Source organism: Trachurus trachurus (genome assembly GCF_905171665.1).
Source record: "Trachurus trachurus genome assembly, chromosome: 16".
NCBI lineage: Eukaryota > Metazoa > Chordata > Actinopteri > Carangiformes > Carangidae > Trachurus > Trachurus trachurus.
The window spans coordinates 17,860,429-17,883,271 of NC_139902.1; the positions used below are offsets into that span (position 1 = coordinate 17,860,429).

The following is a 22,843-nucleotide window of genomic DNA, read 5'->3' on the forward strand; positions in this document are numbered from 1 at the left end:
TCCCTAGGAAAGATGCATGAAATGTTAACTAACCATCAGCAGCAAGAATGTTCAGCATAACTTTACTAATTTCCCATTAAAGAGGATGCCACATGACCGGCTGCTGTCCCTCCATTATTAGTCCAAAGATGTGACACGATCATTATAATCTACAGCACAATCATGTGATCACTGAAAAACAGGGAGAATTCCACATAAACCCATAAAAAACGCAATCTTTTTAGATGCAAAATCTGAACCAGTGTTACATCTTGTAATGATTTCACCGCACAATACGCAGCATAAACAAACACATGACAATCTGACATTTCTCTCTTTCAGGTCTGAGGCCGGCAAGCTTGTATTGAGATCTGGGTCAAACACGTCCTTAAAAACACAGGAAAGCAGTGTACAGGGTCAGAGCTAAGGAGTGGGGAAAGCTACCATAACAAAGTGTTTACAGAAGGAGAGGACTGACTGTGGTTACCAGAGTGAGTTGGCAGCCAGAGATACAACCTAGGAGAAAAAAAATCTGACCATAGGAATCAATTACAAGGAAATAAGATGTAGGCTATAACCACAGCCTGGAAGAGAGACTTAACACTGTCTGATGTCTCCCGCTTTTACATGTCCTCCCATACAAATGCAGAAAATTTGAAGTTAATGGCAGACTTTCCCAGCTTTCATGAAGAACAGCATGGAGACTGTTAGCAGAAATTGATAACATGAGTACATCAACATGACTTTGCATCACTTCCATCACTTCATCACTTTACTTATTTCAATAATCATATATCTATCAAAAAGTATCTGGAATCTGGAAATCAACTGAAAATACATTACCAAGGAATGTAATCTAGAGCAGCAGTGTTTGGATATGACTACACAGAGTAAAGTGTGGTTTAGCTTAGCACAGAGTTTAGGAGTTTTATTCATTTAAGTTTACAGAACAGCTGGAACTATTTTATTGCTGGTGTGACATGTGATCAAGCGTCTCTCGCTGTGCAGGTGAGGATGCGTCCCGTCAAGTTAGCCCTTAGATAACCCTCGACCTAACTTAAAAGTTAAGACCCAAACTCGCCCAAGCAGATAAAGTTTCTCTGTCAAGTCACTGACCTCCTCGCAGACCTCTGTGCGGCTCCTCACTCATCCATTCATGTCTGTATCCTGCAGCGAATGACACCGGCGGCTCATCTAGTTCCCATGATCTGCGTCAGGCCGCTTCCTGTTTCTGTGCGTGCACAGACAAACATGCGCATTGATGCCTCGGGGAAGCACAAGGAATACGGTAATGTTGAAGAATAATTATATCATGCACCGTGCACTATTAATTAATCTGTTCTTTGAAAAACACTGGACAATAAGCTGACTAATGCAGCAACAGGCGTCAAGCGACCTCCCTCCCTCCAAGCACACCAATGAACACTGGACATTTAATAATAAACGGTGACATCCTATAAAAACTTACATGTAGGCTATGTCCCGATGCTGTGACATAACTTGATCACATTGTAATTCCTGTACTATCATGGTTGATGCAGTAACCCATCATAACCTCTGGGTGGCAGTATTAAACGTGTTTAATATCTATATACCCTATATTGTTATGTAATATAATGTGTATGGCTATATTATAGGCTAAAGTCGACCTGATGGTTTGAGGGGTTACTTTATGTTAAAATGCCAATAACTGTGAATTAAACATCAGTGGACTCAACAGCAAACGCATGGGTTGTGCAGTAGGCAATATAGCAATATAAAAACATGAACTATAAGATATGATAGGCCTGATTATTACTATTATTCATACTGACGTTTATAGTTTTATGAAGTAAAAAAAAATATTTTAAATTTGTCAGTGTGAACAAATGACAGTGAGGTTGCAAACATTTGTATCATGATACATATTAAATTATTATTCAAAACTTATTTTTGCTTGAGTTTGTGTTTTTGTTTTGCCTTTTTTCCCCAAAATCACAAATATCTATAAAAGAATAGGAAGAAAAGCAAGAGGGAAAACAATGTGTGAGGGATTAATGATAAAAATAAAAATAAAAACACAGAAACAATTGAGGGTGCATTCTTTGTCTTTTTTTTCAAATAACTGGTACAAAAATACCATTTTTCATTGTACAAAGGTCTGTACAGCAGCAAAGAGAACCAAAAAATATCACTTGAAAACACACACACAAACACATCAGTGATTGACTTTCAAAATAAAACACAGACTATCGTCCAAAAAGTCTTAACATTTGTATAAAATCAAAACAGGTTCAATGAACCAGAAATTCTTTTTCTTTTTCAGCATGAAAACAGAGTCGTTCCCACAGACAGAGCTTCTTGGTGAGATGGAAATATAGAACATTAAGACCAGCTGAAGTTAAATGACTCATTGAACCGAACCGACTTCTTATGATCTAATTGAAATGTTATCTGGATTAGTACCGTATATCAGCTGAAAAACATAACGTTAGCAAAAGTGGAACCCTACCACTAACAAAACCCTTACCTTATCACAGCTGCTAATAAGAACATGATGGCACACGCTGCATGTCACACATACTTAGTTTCTTGAGATTATTTACAAAAAGAAATAATTATAATAATTTGTGTTATATCTGTCTCAACACTTTCCCTTTGATGTCTGATGCAAAAATTCACACAGTGAGGATGTTCCCTTTGTAGCACTTGTTAATCTAGTTGTGTAAATCTTGAGGCCTTGAATCCTATGACGATGAACGCACCATAAAAGACACTTTTCTGTCATGACTGGTAAAGCAATTACAAAGTTAGCAGGATGCAAGGTCCTAACAAATACTGTTAGCATTGCCTGAATACTGGTGGACAAAATAAAGAAGTATCTCAAGAGTGTGATGAAAACAAACATCTTGTGCTCAGTCAGAGTCAGAATTTAAAAAAAACAACAACAAAAAAAACGGTTAAGTGATTTCACTTGTGAGAAGGCCCTGTGCTTTTTTGTAGGTTCATTTGGTCGTAATACCCCAGTCAAGGGAAATTCAAGTTTGCATAGATCGGTCATTGGTCTTCCATAGAGGTGGTCCTCTCCCATGTGAGATGCAGCATTGTAGACCTCTGGAACAGTTTCAGACCATGTGACATTAAAATAAAATGAATAATGCTCTCATCAGTGAGCTTAAGGCTGCTCTGGGCATTTACACCAACTCTCATACTCAGCAGAGATAAGGCTCTACTGAAGACGAGCCTTCAGAGAGGAGAGATTAGGCTGTTTTATTAGGTTAGACTGCACATAAATCTATAGCTTATTACACTAAGTTTGTGACTAAATCCTGTTAGAGTAGGGTAGGGGTCAGACCCTTAGCTATACTGTATGCTAAATACACACAATAATTCTCAGAAGACTCTCTGCTACCTTTCATGTTTGGTATTCTGACATTTACTGACATGGCTGTGCAGGGACTATTTATCTCCATATTTGTCAGCTGTCATGTGATCAGACAGGCACAGTAATAATGTAATATAGTAATATGTAAAGCAAGGCCTCCAATACAAAGTACAAGTAGAATGTCCAATCCCTTTTTACAGTGATAGAGTATTTCTATCCAATTATTAAGACTGTATATGACAAATGTACCATGATGAACCTAAGATCATCATTAACTAACTGTATTTGGAATGTATATTTCAAAACTTTAAAATGAATTCAGTAGAAAGCGAAATTAATGACACCCTAAAAAAACAATCACACTGAAACCCAAAACCTTCTGAGGTCTATATGAGAGGGCTTGATAAACTACCAATAACTCCACAATAATGGCAGTGAAAAGTCTGTCATGTATCAACTACAGGGCCAAAAACGGTCTCAGCTGCAGGCTACGTGATGATAGTACATTGCTTGTCTATCATGGCATGAAGAAAGAAGAATATGGCATTCAGACTTTTGGTGCTTCTGTATACAGTAGGCGATCATAAAAAAAACTAAAAAAAAAAAACTCATAAAAGAGCACTTTGAACTGCACACTAGCCTGCTATGTTTTAAGTTCCAATATCATAAATGTGGATAAAAAAAGTACCAGTATATGAAATTAAACAAATTCTCATGTGGAAGTCAACAAATGTAGAAGGTTACGTGTAGTTTGGAAACTCTGTGGCACTGAGTAACAATGTCATCACAAGGTATTCCCTGAACAGATTATTTACATCTGCATTCAGCCTACGTCGACCTAAGTAATGCAGAGGTACACAAACTTAACACTTTTACAGCATCACGATTGTCCAATAAGCAATTATAGAGCAGCTTCTGTGAAGTCAAATGTCAAACATTCTGGAGCATCAGTGTGACGGCGCTGTCCAGAAATGAGACAGAAAGTGCTTTGTGTGCTCCCCATTTATGTTTTCAAAATAAAGACTTGTTTGCTTCAGTAGTCTGCGCTAAGTGGGTTTCAATAGTCTAACCAAATCACTGTCATGTGGCTCTGTGTTTTAATGGCTTACATCTATCTATCCAAACATTTATTTGTATCTAATACTAGGTCTCTGCCGATTTTAAGGTCCCAAAGAAACCCTGCACTCAGGTTGAGGTAGCAACAAGTACAGCAGCCCAAAACTGAACTAATTTCTTCTTGTCAGTCCTATGTTCCAAGAAGATATCCAGCTAAATCCAGCCTACCCAGATTTCTGCCATGTTTCAATTCAATTGGTACAATCCTCACTTGCTATGGCTTGTCCTTGCTGAGGCTGAACCTTAACCATACTCCGTGTTCATGCTTATTCTGCAACAGAGTGATTCTCTGTCATCTTTAAACTGTCTCTGTATGTGACGTTCAGCAGAGCCAGTTTCTGGTCACTGGTCCTTCCTCCATTCTGGTCTGAATCTCCAGACGTATCCACCAAGCCCTGGCCCTGCTCTGAGCTGCTGGGCTCCAAATCGGGATAAATGACGAGAAACCAGGCACTAAGGAATCCAAGGAAGGAGCCTACAGAGGCCACAACAGGAATGACGCGCACACTGCCAACTGCCTCTACCACAGCTCCCAGGGCCGACGCAACCAATATCTGGCTGATATAGACCTGGAAATGGAGAGAAAAGTAAAGTAGTAAGAAAAGTAGAAAATAAAGATTCATCTTGTGTTACTGCTGTAGTATCAGTTTAATTTTAGAGCAAACTAAAAACATTTAATTTGGATTTAAAACACATGAAGGCTCACCTGGCAGGATAAGATGGCACAGTCGATACCAAAACCTCTCCGAGTGTTTGCTGGACTGTGGTGAATGTACTGAGGAAAGGAAAGAGAGATTATAACTTCATGTGCAAACATAGTCTCCAAGCATTATTAGTATATACTGTATATACAAGAATATGATATAATATTTTTGTAAAAACAAAAATTGTTAACTGTTTGTCTGAGAGACAAGACAGAACAAACATCACATTGACCTCTAACACTTGATTTAATGTACTAACACTTGACTTAGCTTCACTGGGCTACTTAAGACACAATAAAACAATTCTGTCAATTAATAATAGCACATGAAAACTATATAATATGGATAATCAGTGTCATCAGGTAGTAACGGTGTGCATGGATATATATGTGTGTAGTGTTTGTGGGGGTACATACCTCTTTGATTTCATGGTACTGCCCCAGTAATGCATAGGGACAGTAGGAGATACTCATGGAGATTATGCCCATGCTACTGATCATCACCATGGAAACATAAACGTTAGGGAAGATCGCCATGACTGCAGTTCCTAAAATATGGAGGAATAACAGATTTAATACTTGTCTCTACCTTTATTGAGACTATGAGCATCTGCTCCTGCTGCATTACTGACATCTGTTTATTCTTATGTATTAACAGACCTATTGAGAATCCCAGAGTCCCCACGATGTAGATGACCTTAATGCTCAGATCAAAGTTATCCAGGTACTTCTGAAGAATGGCTGGATGGAAAGAAAGAGACAGAGAGGAAGTTTAATTGTTCAATCAATTCTCCTTTTTTGTAGCCTGACAAGCCAGACTATATCATTAAAATGTATAGTCTGGCAACGACCGGTAGACCTCGGCTCAATCCAGGGGGCGGGATGAAGGCTGTCTTTCAAACTGCCTCTGCACGCAATAGGGTAGCGCTAGGTAGCGCTACGACTAATCAGAGCAACGAGCAGGATGCCGTTAGCCTGACAAGCCAATTAAAATGTATATCGTCATCGTGTTAAGCCCGCCCAACGACTCACTAAACAGATAGAGCGCTGTGATTGGTGAACACAATCGGTGTTCGAGACTCAAAAAGTTCCTATGGCTCGTTTCTAGACCCACCTACGGAGCAAATATTTTTGCTGCCGCTAGGGTGCGTCTAGATTTCTAGGCTACCTTTTTTGTACTTCTGATCCCAAATAAATGGTGGTTGTGTATTACCAGAGCAGACAGCAGAAGTAGCAGCGTAGACCACCAGTCCCCAGCAGCCCATCTGTACCCCTTTGTGATAATTTTGTAGCTCTGTGGAATTGGCTGCTGCCTGTAAAAAAGAATAGGAAGGAATATTTTATCAGAGAAATGCTGACTTGACAAAAAGACCAGATAAGTGATAATGCAATCTTCATATTCATATTTATTTATTATATCTAAATTACTATGGGTGGTGTACTGTTTATGTTCTGTTGTCCTCTAGTGTGATATTAAAAGTATAAAAATACCAAATTATGTCAATGCTGGTATCTTTAAGTTAAAGGGATAGTTCAGCTTTTTCGAAGTGGGGTTGTATGCTCTCTACTGCAGATAGTGTACTTAAAGACCCACTCCCGTGAAAATCGTGTTTTTTGAGCTTTTCACATGTTCCTGTGGCATTTTTCTTGTGTTAGAGGACATATCAGCAGAAAAGGAAGTGCAAAATTGCATTTCTGAGTTTTTCTGCCTTCAAACTGCTGTGAACCAATGGCAGACGCAAACTGGCAGTTTCAGGGAGACTGGAGTTGAGGGTGTCACAGCTCCAGGGGAGGGCACTAGTGCTACAAGCTCCCGCCCTGCTCTGCATCTGGCTCAGAGGTGAAAGGCTTCACAGCTCGGTGTAACTGTCATGGTATAGCAAGTATAGCTCACCTGGTAGAGCAGCTTGCACTGTATGCAAGGACTATGTTCCAGTCTGGGATCAAATCCCAGTGTGTAGTTTTGCGCTAAACACGCTGAATCTGTAATTGTACAATGTCCAGCTGTCAGCAACCGGGGGGTGGGGTGCGAGGAGGTGGCTGGGCGGGTGCAAAACAGCGCAGTCTCCGCCCACCCCCCAGAGGTGCATTGCTAATGTGCATGGCTAATGAGCTGGTTTTAAAATGGCCGAAAAGGGTCGCGGGAGTGGGACTTTAATGGCCATTTGTAAAACATACAACCCCACTCCAAAAAAGCTGAACCATGCCATTTAAGAGGTAGCATTGGAATGTGTGTGTGTGTGTGTGTGTGTGTGTGTGTGTTTGTACCGTGGGGTTTCCGTGAAAAATGACTTGCCCCATGAAATCAGTGTAAAACACTGCTTCGGCTATGATTGAGAACCATGTGATTAGGTGACATATGCACAGTCTCCACAGTTGCCTCGGCATCTAGAATGGACATGAAAAACAAAATCAGAAATCAAGTTGAGCAGGTGAAAATAGAGGAGATCCACAAAAACTTTGCTCTGTTAGACTACAACAACATACGTTTTGCTTACATGTGATGCAGTGCAATAGTACTGTAACTAGGAATGGGTACCGAATTCAGTACTTTTAGTGGTACTAACCAATTTTTTTTCAGACAAGATAGTCTCATGAACTTTTCAAATTTTTTTTTTCATTGAGTGACTACTCAATTATTCGAAAATAATTTCCCATCCTTAAAACATAACATACTCTGAAAGGCTTAGGAAATAAATATAAAAAACTCAGAATTTTGACTATTTTTTTATAGACAAAATAACTTTAATTACCAAACATACACACAAAAAGTACTGAAAACAGGTACTGTTGTATACCGGTACCCAGGTACAGAGTATCGGTACAGTAGGCCTATTGATTCAAATGTGAAAGGTACCCAACTGTAACTTTGTAATTTACCCACCTTCAGCATAGACAACCACAGCAGTCGAACAGTTGTACCCTTATCTGCTCCTCCCTCACTGCTTGAGCCCTCAGATGACAGACTGCTCACTGACAGCTGCAGCTCTCTCCTGTCTGCGTGTCGCTGGAGGTCACTCAGATCATTCAGACTGCGAGAGGTGGTGATTCGCAGAGGGCTCGAAGGGGCTGCCCGTTTAAGTCGGTAACGCTGCGATCCTACTCTTCCGTAGTATGAGAACGTAAAAGACGGCTGGAGAGTAAAAAAGAATCAGCAAATTTAACAGCGGTGGCAAGCAAAAAACAATTTATGACGATTAAAGCAGAAGTGAGTGATATATTTGTGTTAATATAAGTCTTAAATAGTTATATCTTCCGACAGCAATCACTTACATAGAGTGTTTGGACTGAAACACGGGTCTCTCAGTCCCTCTGCTCTGCTCTGAGCCGAAGAGAAAACATTTATCGTATCCTACAGTTTTTATCCAATGAGGAGAGAGAACGGCATGCAGGGCTGTGTGTGCAGCCAAGGAACGCCGTGAATGTGGTGACGTAGCGACGAGGACTGTTATGGTGCGTTCAAGGAAACTCGTATTTTTCCGACCGTGAAGTGGTACCAGTTCGATCTGGTACGAGTTCACCGGTCGGAAGTTACGAGTGGCCGTTATAGTGACTTTCACCGGTAAAACAGGTCGGAAAAACACGAGTGGGTTGCCTGGAACGCTACAAAGTCGTAAGTTGTGACTTGAAGCTGTAATTTACGATTTCAAAAGCCTGCCTGGAACGCAGCATTAGCGAAAACGACCGGATCACTCACTTCTGCTTTAAATAAAGTACATTTTTAAAAATGACAAATGAAATTGTACTTGTCTGTAGAAGGTGTGTCTGTATGGCTGTGATGAAACGGAGGGGTTGGCAGAGCGGTTCCCAGTCTTAGTGGAAGTGTGGGTTTTCAGTGGATTGGAGTGATCAGAGGAAGACGAGCAGGCGTTCTGACCATTGGCAGCCTTGACCTGCAGGGATTGGAGAGATGCACAGAGTCCACATGAAATAACATATGAAACACTAAGTTTTCATATATTGCCAATAGAAAACAATAACATGAAATAATTTGATACAAGCAATGGAATGGTTCACTGTCTTAAAGTCATTAAGCTAAAACAAACAACATCTGCAACTGTAGCAGCTTATTTCACCTGTCTCAGGTACGAGTCCTCTGAGCCAGAACTGATCTGAGAGTTTGTTGGAGCCTTATGTTCGGCCAAAACTGGATTTTTAGGATCCAGGACCATCGCATCAGTGAAGGCATGTGATGCACCGGATGGAGATGGGGACTCAATACTGTAGTCTGATGGCTTGAAAGCATCTTCTAGTTCACCCTGTGATTCTGGAAGAAAGTGAGGCACTTCTTGGAGGAAAAGTTGTGTGTCGGGGTCGAGGTCAGAATCCAACTCAATCGTAGCATCTGGCATGGCTAAGACCGAATCGCTCTTACTCCGCACTCGATCAACTGCAAGGAAATCCATGTCTTCGTCCTCGGGACCTGATTCGTCATCTTCTCTGGAAGTAACTAGTGCAGAGGCATCCTCTTCTGCAATTACATCGAGTAACGGTGGCATGTTGCCAACAGGTCTGAGAGACAACTGGCTGGTGGACTCCCCACTTCTTGTGGCTTTGAGCTTGTTGGATGGAGTGAAAGGTCGCTCAGGGATACTGAACATGTGCAGCGTGACAGAGATAATGAAGATGATGCCAGCAAACAGGAAAAGGACCTGTTCCTGTGATTTAAATGCTTGGCCCAGAGCTGTGCCAGTCCAGTCTAGACCACCTAACATGTAGCCCACGGCTCCACCAAGCCCTAGAGAAACAGATATGGAGACGGATGTTAGTTCCAAAAACAAGGACAAATACATTAAACACAAGCAGATCTCTGACTATTATTATATTATTATTATATTTTCTACATCTTACCAGCAGAGAATGCATGAATATTCAGGGCCATATCTTGCTCCTCAGTATCAGCAACATCAAGGAGGTAAGCTCTGATTGGTCCTTCAGACGCATCAGCAGCGAAATCCAACACCACCACACCTAGTACAGTAAGGACGATGCCGATTGGCTGGCTGTTGGGACTATCACCAACAGAAAGGCCTGAAAGAAAATGGTAACATATACACAGATGTTAAACAAGTATTTTAAGTACGAGTATTTCAATTTGCGAGTGGAGATTTTCTTTGAAACCTTCTCCTCACCTATTAATGATCCATTTAAAAACAGTGCCACTCCCAGCAGCACACCCACACACAGAGCCAGGATGAATGGTCTCCTCCGGCCCCATCGCAGAGTACATCGGTCACTTGCTGAGCCGATCAAAGGGGTGAAGAGGAGACCGAGGATTGGACTGAGGAACCAGGTTAAACTGTAATATTGTTCGGGAAGGCCTGGAAACAATGAAAAGAATGGTAGGTGTATTCAGATTAACAAAGTATCATCAGATTAAAATCTATACATTTTATATTTGACCTCACTGATAGGAGTTACCATAATAAATTGCATCATTACAGCAGCTATTTTGTCTGTGCTTTACAGAGTTGAGTAATACCAGGACAGAATACAACGGACAATTAAATGATAGACATGAAAGGACACTTAACGAAACACTCTTTGCTGACGGGCTCTAGAAATTAACAAAGATAAATATCTTTCAATCAGAGAATCTGATTAGTTTCAGCCTGAATACTTTTACTCTGCATACGCTGCATGACATAAAAATACATCCTTGCTGCTTCTAATATGGGTAGTTCTTTGTCTTTTGTGTTTAGTGTCTTCCGTGTTCATTTTTTGAGATCTGAACATTTACATTTAATTTGTGTGTTTAGTGTTTTTTTATTTTATTTTCTTTGTATCATGAATGTTATCTTTAACTCAGACTACCTAACTACTGGCTTATACTATCAGCTTAACAACCTTTGTATCCTGGTATAAAACTCACTCCTCCACCTATTCATACATTTGTCTTGCAGGAAGCAGAATAACTAAAGCAGTGGGAGTTTGCTCTGCACAAAAAGGTGAAAGTTTTCCTGTGCTCCATTGTTTATAAAAGCATAGCACATGACAGCACTTGCATACCAGTGCGTAGCTGTAGAACCACGAGTGCTCTTACACAGCTTCCTCTACCACTGGCTTTCAGGTCGGCAACAACATTTCAGATAATGAGGCAGCCTGTTGCAACACAGAAAGAAATGAGCACCAACAAGCCAGGAAAAGTGGTGAAATCACTTCCAGTTGGCTCTGTCATAAGACAGGACTGTCATGCTTTATCATGCTCTGTAGTGAAATAAGGAAATTCTCGTGGCCAGCTTGATGGCAGGGATTTGACTATAACTGCACATATCTGTTTTACTGCTACTGTATGTCAAATGTATGCATAACTATGCACATCACTTATATATAAAATAAAAAAAAAGATCTCTAAAAGATGACAACATCTCGGATTTTCCACCCCATATAAAGACATTTTAGTCTCAATGTAAAACTGTGATGCATTTGAATCCAGTCAGCTGGCTGGGTGAGCCCACTGGTTCTCACGGGAACAACTTGTTACCCATGCTGCCTTGCTCTGCTCTTGCCTTTCCCTTTCCCTTAAGTCAACAAAACACCAGATGACTATATGGCAGCAAGAAAAATATCTTGCCTTTTGTCTCCCTTTCCCATTCCTGCACACTGTTTTGTCAAAAGGCCAACAGGAAGACTTAAAGGTACTCTGTGGAGGTTTTGACCTTGTGTGGTACTATGAAGCATTATTTTTTATGAGCGGCTCTCCATCTGCTCATGCATTATGGACAAGGACATCCGTGCACAAGCATGTGCACATGGGTGACGTATATAATTCTGGCAACAGAGGAAGACCCTGCTAGAAAGTAGAAACAATGCAAACAATGCAAGTTTAAAAAGAATCGGCTCTGCAAATATTGAATGAGGAAAGAAAATGTGTTCAACACCTGAAGGATGAAGAAGTAAAATAAAGTGTGCTTTGATGAGTAACACTGTATGCGAACATAACTTTTATTTGTTTAAAAGAAAACTCCACCTTTAGCAAAACTATGACACATTCTTTAGGCTGGTTTGCATTGCAAGAAGTTAAACATATCCTGCCTGAGTTCAGTGTTGCACAGCAAAAGCCCTGTGCAGTGGCTGCCTGTGTAGACTGGAGAGCCACCCTTTCCTTCAGTCAGTTGTGAAGCTGAGAAAACAGGATCCTAAATTCCATTGAATTAAATTGATTCAACATAAGCTTTGAGTGATCAGAGTCAGACATTCAGAAGTTTATAGAAATTAATCAAACCCTATGACAGGGTTTGCTGTATATAACTGTCTCTATTGGTTTTGCAAGCAGGCATTACAAAATAAAGGATTACTTAAAAAGTGGTGGTATATTACATCACTAGCAATTAATTGTTTAATAATAATATGTACTTTATACAAAATAAACACAAATCTGTGGCCCTGTGTATCTTTGATAGTTCCATTCCAACTAATCCACATTTTTGTTTATCAGTTTATGGATTCACTGCCCTAAAAGTGCTGATAGGACTCCACCTGGTATATGAATATCCAAGAGGGACTTGTATGATCGTGCTTGAAGTGCTCTGTGAAATCCAGCACTAGATTGATACAGGTTTTACAGTGCTCACATAGCAAGGTCTACCTTGTAAAAACACAGCGATAATGTTTCGACTTTTTAAACTGGTAATTCTTCATCCAGGTTTAACCATAGACTGTAAAAAGAATGGACGTAGCGTCCGTGACGTCACCCATTGGTTTTGGGGAGTCTGTTTTGTGCCGCTACTACGAGGGTTTGAACCGCGCCATGTTGGATTCTACTTGCCATATTTGGAGCGGTGCGGCCGTTGGCCGGCCGAGAGCCCGCCCACTGGCCTCGTAGCAGCGGTCGCCGGACCTGTCACTCAACGGTTCTGCGCCCTGATTGGCCAGAACTTTAAACCTAATAATAGTAAAACAGTAGAGTTTAAAAAAAATTCACCCCCCTCAGAGTGTGTGCGGGGGTAGAAACTATCGGTTGAGACCAAAAAAATAAAATGTACCAGGCTGTAAATATGTTTTTTTAAGCTGTAAAATCGGCTATTTTAACATGGGGCTCGATTGGAGTTGCTCCCTTCTGGAGCCAGCCCCCAGCGACAGCCGAGGGGATTGCAGCTTTTTGAATGCGGAAGTGAGCTTCACTTCTCAGACCGACAACTGCCCCCTTGGGTTTAACGTGTTAAAGTTTCTGAAGGTGGTGTTGGCATACTGTTGAATCACTGAATGGGCAGAGGAAGGAAAGCTACAGACTCAACATCTCTTTGGCCGGACATGTCTTTTTGTGTGCACCTTTCCCTCTTTAAATGGCATGTCATGAAAAAGGTTCATTCTGAACTTCAGGGGTGGTAGTTATCTTTTTACTTTAAACCAATAATCCTAGGCCAAAATAAACAATTGTCATCTATCATATGGTGACTCATTTACAACAGTCCTTTCTCTCCGTGGGTTTAGCCTTGGATGGTCAGAAGACATCAACCTATTTTACCTACAGACAGGCCATAATGATATTAAACTCTTTCTATAACATTTGTCATACAGATTACCTTTATATTACCAAAGAAAAACTGGATATGCTTAAAAAACACCTTGAATGAGCATGATTTCAAGTTTTTTAAAACATTTTCTTTCTTACAATATTGTGAACAGGGAGGAAAACAGAGAGAGAAATGTGCTGTGTTGGACATTCTTGTAATACCTGGCCAGGGGAAAAAATGCCTTTGTTTCATTTCTGCTATGGTGGCAAACCTGACATCTAATTCCATAGCCCCTGTTGGCTACTGCTGGGCACACAGGTACACGACAGTGATGAAAATGTCCGGCCTGGCTAAGGCAACGACAGTAAAATTCCACATTGTTGTTGCTGTTTCCCCAACTACTGTTGCACCTGGAAACTTGTGGATAGCTGTGACAGACCTCAACACTAATCAAACCCAACAACTTTTAGAGAAAGACAATGAACCAAATGCATGATGCTCATCTGGACAACTCCTAAAACTAACAAGGGGAACATTGCCAGAAGTTAACTACAAAACTAAGATACATGGCAGGGTTAACTAAATATGCTATAAATCTAGTATGCTATACAGCTAGTGTAAACACCAGCTTTGAAACTATATATGGCTGCACTGACAGCAAACCACTGGGTACATTAAGCAAATACTGTCTAGTAGTTACAATCTCTCTAACTTATTTTTCTCAATTTAAAAGGTATTTACCCACTTGTTGTGTGTACAACTAGTGTTACTACAAGTCTTTGTCTGTGTCAAATATTCATCACAGTTGAAAAGGTAAGCAAGAGTAACACTTGTGGAAGTTTCACTGCTGTCAAGATTCTTGAATTTTAAAGTCTTTAATATTGCTACAGCATTATCTTTGAGCAAGAAAAGTGCTCGTTTCTGACTGTTGCATCTCCTTACCTATCTGCAGCAGCACTGGTGTCACCAATGCTGTTTCCATGGCATAGCAGAATTCACGTCCAAACATCACTGCCCCATTCATTACCCAGCGATGCAGAGGAATCCGCACAACTCGGCCCTCCTCCTCCACCTCCTTCTCGTTGTCACGTTCATTCTCATCTCCTTCTTCCTTAGGTTTTCTCCTCTCCAGAAGGCCAGAAGCCTCCCTCTCCTCTGCTTCTCCTCCCTTTTCAGCATGGTTTGGCTTGAGAGGAACCATTTATTTTGCTTGATGGTCGCTTTATGTGAGTGTACACCACTTCTTGCTATTTTCCTTTATAGGTGAGCACACTGTACTATGTTATACTAGACTAAACGTATATAAGGGATGTCCACAGTTTTCATCTTGATCACTCACTGTTTCAGAGGAGGAGATATCCAAAAAGAATAATCAGCGAGCATCTCTGCTGGTCAACATATTCTGAGCTTGGAACAAAAAAAACAGAAAATGGCTGAGGAAGGAGGCAGGAATCATCGCTGTAATGAGATTGATATGTCCAAAAAACTGAAGCGGTAAAAATATGTTCCATACATTTTATCCTGTAACCATCATTTGACAAGAGTGTATGACTCAGTAGCTCTGCAGGAGTGCAGTAATGTTCCTCACTGTGACTTGCACAAATTCAAAACTAAGGAAGAGCAGAGATCTGCAAGCTCCAGAAGTATGAAGAGGGGAGGAGCAGAGGAGGTAGGAGGAGAGGGGTAGCAATATGTGTGGAGGTGGTTCCAGTAGCTGTGTTTGTGGAAAGCAGCGTGAGAGCAAAGTGGGGGTCGGCAGGAGTCTGTGCACGTGCATCAGAGTGTGCTTCGGGGCAAGTCAAGGTCAAAGCATGTGGAAACCCTCTGAGTCACACAGCCACCTGCAGAAAAAACATTTACTGGTTAGACAGTAATATGATGCAATTACAATGTAACACATTGATTTCAACATGCCCATTCGTGAAGTATTTTTTGAATAAGTGTCAGATAGGATGACACTTATTCACAAAAAAAATATTTGTTTTTGTAAGTAAGGGGTTAAAGGCCAAATGCTAAAAAGTTCCCATGTGTAAAAAGAAAAATGCTTCAGTGCAGATGGGTCCCATGGAGGGACATAAAAAATGTCTGGGCTTTAGAAAAATGCTGCCCTAATCCAAGGAAGTGCACTGGCAACAAGTTTACACTCATACAAATAAAACACCCTGTTATACAGAACTAACAATGGTTTATTGAGGGTATAGACTCATTACATGGATCTTATGACAGAAAAAAGAAAAAAAAAAGAGGTTAAACTAGTTTTGCAACACCTTGATATCTTTTTTTTAATCAGTTACAATGACATTGTCTGAACCCATAAACTTTTTACTACTTGGCAGGCACAAGAAGACATCAAGCCATATTGCAACACCATAGCTGCTGCATATTTGATAACAGTTTAAGCAGGTATTGTAGATCACACGTTCAAAACCCTCTGTGATGGCAATGTGATGTGATTTTTGAGATAATGAGCCCACTTTATTTATCAACATTACTGTATGCAGTCACTATGCGTCTCCTTTTCCTGAGGTAAAGGAAGAACCGGTATAATACAGGTTAGGTCTGGTAGGGGTTGATGTTTAAACGACATTAAACCCACAGACGCGAGGCAGCACTGTGGATTTTTCTTTGTCATAGTGTTTTCTCAGAGCAACTTGCTCCTGTGCTGTGTGTTGTAACAACTGTTTACGATTTGTTTTGCCTTCCCTGCGGAATGTGTAGTAGCTTGGTGTGTGTGTGTGTGTGAACCGGTCAGGACATGTTTAGCTCAGGGACCGCTCTTCTTCCCAACGCTGACTTACCTGAGCGACCTGCCAACCTATTCTACAGTAACGTTACACCCAGTTAACAGGTTAACTAACGTAGGTAACTTACAGACGCTGCTACAGACGCTCTACCAGACCAGTCTGACACATGGTGGGAAGAGAAAGGCGAACACGCCGATAGATGGACGTGTTTTCGTCCGGCTGGTTGATAAACGCCTGACTTTGGAAACACCAACTTCACTAACTGACATGTGATTTACTGTACGTGACGCTACCGTCCCTGTAGCGAGCTAGGTGGGCTAATGAATCTGACAGCTAACGTAACGTAACATTAGCGAGTTGGTTGCGACACGGGAACCACTGAAAAACGGAGAGAATAAAATGTAACATACCTGAGATTTCACTCCGTGTAACTTGAGGTGGAGCCACTTCCGCATTTTGAATATTTTCGATAACGTCGAGGCAAAACTGTCGATTTTTTTTTTTAAGTTAGCAATCTGGCTAACCTTTGCCAGCTAACTGAGTGACCATCTGGTTTACTAAACTCATCAGTCTCATTGGTTTCCACAGTAACAAAGCGGGGCGTGGCCAAACGGGAACGCCTATGACGTGGACAAGCCATTCACCTACTGAGGATGAAAAACTACAGTCACCCCAAATATCTTTTGTAAAATTGGAGGTCTCTCTTTTCTCTTTGGAATAACAGAAATATTCTTATAATGAACAAATCCTTGTTCTTTACCACAAAGGTGGGGGGGGGGGGGTCGGAATGACAGCATGTAACCCCTATGGTTTCAAAGTATCGAACAAAGCTAAATAAGTACAAAAATCCTAAATAATAAATACTCTGTGAACTGTATTACTGCTAAGTTTGCCTCCTGTACCTTTATAAACAATACAGAAACAATTTCACTTTTTTTTTTTATTGTGACAGGCTATTAAAAAAAATAGAGTGATCTTGAGTCTCATTTTTCCAACGCTGCTAAATCTGTCTACTGTCTTTAATTATAGGGTTTTATTATATTATTTGCTAGGCTACTATGTTAATCCAGAAGATGGCGCTCTTGAACACCTGATGAACTTTATCATTTATGCAATTTTTAATATTCACAAACATAAATTTGCTAAATCACCACCTAAGGTAGGTCCTTTTCTCCTGGAACTGAGCTCTTTGCTTAATCTCTCAGTTTGATAAACAACAACAACAACAACAACAACAAAAAACCAATGGGCTACCTACTCATTAGTCATTATGAAAAGTTTTCCCCTGAAACCTCTAACTGAACTATTTTCTTTTTATTTGTACCAACCTTTTGTATTTATTCCTTTATCTATATTTTTGTATTACTATAATGTTTATACATGATGTGCTGTTCAGTATACCTAGTTGGTTTTGTACACTATTGTTCAGTTCAAAAAAAGAATGCTTAATTTATTAGGCCACTCTTTAATAATACCAAAACAAAGCGAATGTTAAAAGTGTTGGTGTATGATTTAAATAGCCTATAATGAAACATTACTACTTTTCTTTCTTTAAATGTCAAATCAAAAGACGTTTCTCACAAATAACAATCATACATTCATGCTGCCCACTCATCCATTAGATATTGATCCCATCAACATCAGATATAGGAAAATAACCAAATAAAATGTCACCCTTCTTTTTCAAATGTATATTTAATATGACTTTTGTACCTGCCAAGACAGACTCTGATCATTGTTGATTAAGCAAAAATGACAGTGTTCATTTAACATTATGTCAGACTGTGTCATGCAGTACTAAAGCAATGTGATTACAGCCCAACTATTGTTCAAACAATCACAATGTTGGTGCTCTCACTTATCTAACCAAGCTTCCATCTGACTGATGAAATTGTCTTTGGCCTCATGCTTTACAGTAACGGATCTTCAATGAGAGAGCAATGTTGCCCTCTGCTGCACTAAAGTGGTTATCATTCCCAAATACAGTATTTTTTTTTTGCAGTGGTCAACATGTAACCAATAACCACAGCTATCACCCTATGGGAAATGCACAGGTAGGGCCTGGGTTGGATTTATTTTGGAGATTACATAGAGTATTGGGGGGGGGAATCTTGGTCATCATGATCACATTATTGGAGATGGCATTGACCTTCGCTCCTGAGGCCTTGGAGCTGTGCTGCATACTGATTATGTCTCCACTGGTCTGCTCAAGCTCTGCACGACGGAAGAGATGTCTCATAGTGGCCTGGAAGAGAAAAAGGCAATGAATCATTCAGTCCATCGATAAGTGAATAAAGTGAGTAGTGGACGGCTGCAGGCAAGGATGGATGGATAAACGGATAAGATTGTTGGGATGAACGAAATTAAGACAGATGCGATATAAAGAGTAAAGATGAGTTTCAAGTCTTACCTGGAAATTATTTGTAACAAAGCAGTAGACTATAGGATCCATACAGCTATTCAAACTGCTGAGAGTGACGGTTAAGTGGTAGACAATCACATGATGTGGCATCTCAGGGTAAAAGTACACCACCACCTTCATCACAAAACCAAACAAAAAAACGTAATTTTTACCAGAGTATTACCAAAGCCAACAAAAATACTTGATATTTTGGAACTGCTTCAGAGTTAAAAGACTCCAAAAATATGATGATGGTTTCTCATGTGTCATATACCTGTACATCCTCACTCACCTGTCTAATGTGAAAGGGTGTGAAGCACACGGTGAAGATGATCAGCACTGTGCTGAGCAGCTGCACAGCCCTCCTCCTCCTCTCCCTAAGGAAACACAGTTCAGACCATCACTGTGACATCCCATCAGCTGCTCAGAGCTGCAAATCTCAAATGTTCCTTCATCACTTTCAAGTTTTGGAAGTTTTTCAGCACCATGTAAATAAGGCACAACATTTTAAAGCTTAATAGCTTCAACCTATGTCCTATGTCATATGTCTTATGTGCACATGAACTAAATTAAACATCAAACTAAACAAATGTGTGAAATGTCTTGGTATTCTGTATTCTTTTCCATCTCCTTCTAATGTAAGTCTTGATACCTGCTCTGCTGCATCAGGCGGCGGTCAGCAAGGGCCCACATAATCCTCAAGGTGAAGACCACAATAACGACAAGGGGTAGAAAGAACTCAGTAATGGTGAGAAAGAGGAGCTTTGAGAGGCAGCAGCCTGTGTGCTGGAAAACAGAGGACAGGAAGGAGTAGGTGACCACAATGGCAAACAGCCAGACAGAGACACACACACATTTGGCAACACTGGAGTTCCTCCACCGACGGGAAGCTTCAACCTGCAAGGACATAAGAAAATAAATCAATAAGTCCAGTATGCTGTAAATGGACAATTTAGGTTTCAGAGAATATAACTGAGATGGAATCTGTCAATAAAATACAGAAAAAAAAACCCACCTGCACAATGGCAAGGTAGCGGTCGACGCATATGCAGGTCAGAAACAAGATACTGCAGTACATGTTGACAAAGTAGCTGAAGATGTGCAAGTAGGAGCAGGTAAGACATTCCCCCCCACTGTAGTAGAGGAGGATGCGAGTCGGAAGAGAGAGATTCACCAAGAGGTCAGACACTGCAAGGTTGATGGTGTAGATCACTGAGGTGGTCTTCTGCTTGGTGCGGCAACAGAAAACATAAAGTGCAACTGTGTTGAGCACCATGCCCACCTAGAAAAGCAAAGAGACATAAAGTAAAGGAGAGGGAAATTAGAGTTTGTGCAGACTAGCATGGTTGCAAAAGTGGATCAAAAAGAACTCCGAAAAACATTCCTACCAGAAATATGAGAGAGTTTATGACCATCAGTGCAATCCAGAGGCCGTAGAAGTCATTGTAGAGCCCTTCATCTAAATGAGCCAGCCTTTGAAGATATGCTTCCATACCACTTCTGTTAGTGGGACTGGCTATTACAGGCAGGATGGGGAATGAAGTATTGATAACAACCCAGGACTCAGTACTGTTGAAGTTCATCATAATGGTGATGATGAGGATAATGATGGTGATGATGAAGCTGAAGTAGGTGAACAATGATGATGATTTGCAGCTGGTGCAGAAGCTGTCAGACAAAATGACACAGTGTTTTGATAATGTAAACATTTACATTAGATTGTACTCTGGGTACAAGCTGCAAAATGTATTTATATCATCATGTATTTTTTTTTTTTACACCCACAGCTGTTTTGGACCCACAGTAGCATTGGAGTGGACAGGGAAATCAGATTACCACATCACAACAAAATTCTGTGGGAGTAATGTACGCTGGATGGAAACTAAAGGGTAACATACAAACCAGGGTGAAGGTTCAAACTCCTCCAGGCATAATGAATTGATTTTAAAGTTAGATTCCTTTTTTATCTTAAAATTAAAATTACCATTTAATTTAAGCCTGTCTTACTCTTGTTTATCCAGTTAATGATCAGATTCCTAAATATTCCCCACCACTAGACTTTCACACACAAAGACATTCACAAGCATCCACTCCCCCCGCCTCTGACCTCGCTGTGGTTGTTGCTGTTGGCATGGCCACGCTGACCAAGCCACTTCTTCCCAATATCTGATTTATTTAGACTATTTACTTATAATTATTTATCTATGCCTACAGTGTCTGTGTGAATCAATCCTTGTCTCAGAGATGATCTGTGTGAGTTTATTTACCTCTAACAAAGATGGAGAATTCTTCTCGTAATTGGGATAAACACATGGAACTGGGTGAATTGCATAAGCCTTATTTTCGGGAAGTTTACAATTTCATGTTTTAATGTCATTTCATTAATTTAGAACATTCTTTTTATGCTTGTTAGGAATGAGCTGGTGAATACTTAAAGTGCAGTGATTTGGGATGCTATTGTGGGTACATCATTTTATACCATTTTATACCTAACTCCATATCACCTTCATAGGCTACAAATCAAATTGGAGCAGCTTATTAAAATGCAGCAGCTTCCATTAAGTTTCCAATGATATTCACCAAAACCAAGAAAATACATTTTTGTGTAAACAGTGACAAGACAAAACAACCACTGATCATCCTAAAACCTAACTATGATAAATGCTGCAGTACGGCTGTAGATGACACAGATCAGCACTGCTACTGTATGTCATCCTCAGGGAAGTTACATCTTGACAGTTTGATGATTATGTCTCACAATGTGGAATAGCATCCCATTGTTATGAGACTTCATAAAAAGAGACACTCGAGTTAAAGATGTGACCCTTTCCATACAATGTTTTTAGATTTGAGGAGATTAATATGTAAATATTCATTAGATTCTACCAGGTGTGAATATCAAAGACAGCAGAGGGCAGTCAGTGACTGCACTGCACGAGATATCTCACTGGGATATAGTCTGAGAATAGATATCAATTTAGCATAATATGAATTGCTCCTTGTCCTTATAGGTGTTTCCTCATCAGTTGATACGGTTCATAAAGTGGTCAATGGCCATATTAGGAAAGAGCCTTTAGGGCCCATGAAGGACAGTCAGTAATAAGAAAAGGATGAAGGATAGGTGTGGAGAAAAGAAAGAGGGGGAAGAGTACAGTATGTGATATTTTGAACAGTGTCAAAATGATTTTGATGCAAGGCAACAAGCTGTGCTGTTTTGTCTTTAATTCACTATTATTTTTGGTTAAATTCAAAGTTCTTACTGATCCGAGGACTCCCATAGCTGACAGAATCAGATTAAAAGGGAGATTGATTCAATCAAACTAAAAATCTGGCATTTGAAACACACACAAAATTCCAAACCATATGAGGTTAAATGTCACAAATTCCTTGTAGCATCCAAATGACTAATTAGCTTGCGGCTAGCATGCTACTTCATCCTTCTGTGACAAATGTAGTTTAATTGCTCATGTGAGTCCCCAACAGGGAAGGTTTAAGAAGTCCAGCATATTGTTCTGCATATGCTCATGATTCACAAGTAATCTCTCACAGCAAAATAATCATCCAGCTGATGAAAAATGTGGTCTATTCAGGCTAATGAGAATAACATGCTCAGCTGAGGATGAGGCATGAATAATATGATTCATCTACATTACCAAGACCAGTCTGGCCATAGAACATTAAGACTATTGAAGGAAACAAATGGCTGTTTTCACAGTAATATCCCCTGATATTATTCGGTGTACTGGTGCTATTTCATCATCATTAACAGCGCTAACAAGTGTTATGAGCACTGCTTTGGGGAAATTATGTAGGACCACTTTATGTGTTGAGAAACAAATGACAGCAGAAGTATTTCAGCTCTTTTCGGTGACATTGTCAAAGCTTAGCTAACTAGTGAGTTCCTTAGAGCCATGCAACTACACAACACATGAAGATGTATCCTAATGTTAGCAAAAATCCCCTGATGTTTGACCTTTGAGGTTTTCAGTAACTTTACAGTTGATGGGTGGATTACAAAGTGTCCAACAGACATTCATGCCCAATTTTCCTCTAGTCCTCTACCCAAGTGGCCACAATTTA

General features: G+C 40.3%; 2 protein-coding genes across 2 annotated transcripts; both read right to left on the reverse strand.

The window, feature by feature from the left end:
- Positions 1 to 2,172: 2,172 nt before the first annotated feature.
- Positions 2,173 to 14,866, reverse strand: LOC310999898 (solute carrier family 45 member 4-like). The gene is made up of 12 exons (XM_083990506.1): positions 14,561 to 14,866; positions 10,295 to 10,483; positions 10,014 to 10,193; positions 9,239 to 9,900; positions 8,909 to 9,055; positions 8,047 to 8,295; positions 7,431 to 7,550; positions 6,376 to 6,475; positions 5,823 to 5,903; positions 5,580 to 5,710; positions 5,166 to 5,234; positions 2,173 to 5,028 (listed from the first exon to the last, which is right to left on the reverse strand). The coding sequence occupies exons 1-12, from the start codon at positions 14,817 to 14,819 to the stop codon at positions 4,726 to 4,728; spliced, it is 2,490 nt and encodes an 829-aa protein (XP_083846632.1). The 5' UTR covers positions 14,820 to 14,866; the 3' UTR covers positions 2,173 to 4,725.
- A 3,528-nt stretch (positions 14,867 to 18,394) lies between these two features.
- On the reverse strand, positions 18,395 to 20,349 carry gpr20 (G protein-coupled receptor 20; the record flags this gene model as incomplete). Its single annotated transcript, XM_083990298.1, has 6 exons — positions 18,395 to 18,607; positions 18,773 to 18,898; positions 19,056 to 19,140; positions 19,416 to 19,660; positions 19,779 to 20,045; positions 20,152 to 20,349. The coding sequence occupies 6 exons, from the start codon at positions 20,347 to 20,349 to the stop codon at positions 18,395 to 18,397; spliced, it is 1,134 nt and encodes a 377-aa protein (XP_083846424.1).
- Between the last annotated feature and the right edge of the window lie 2,494 nt (positions 20,350 to 22,843).

Excerpts from the sequence above, each read along its gene's own strand:
- LOC310999898 (XM_083990506.1), bottom strand. The coding sequence starts at position 14,819 with ATGGTTCCTCTCAAGCCAAACCATGCTGAAAAGGGAGGAGAAGCAGAG. Across the intron at positions 5,711-5,822 it reads GACTCTGGGATTCTCAATAG|GAACTGCAGTCATGGCGATC; the intron begins GTCTGTTAATAC and ends TCCATATTTTAG. Across the intron at positions 5,029-5,165 it reads GTGCCATCTTATCCTGCCAG|GTCTATATCAGCCAGATATT; the intron begins GTGAGCCTTCAT and ends CTCCATTTCCAG.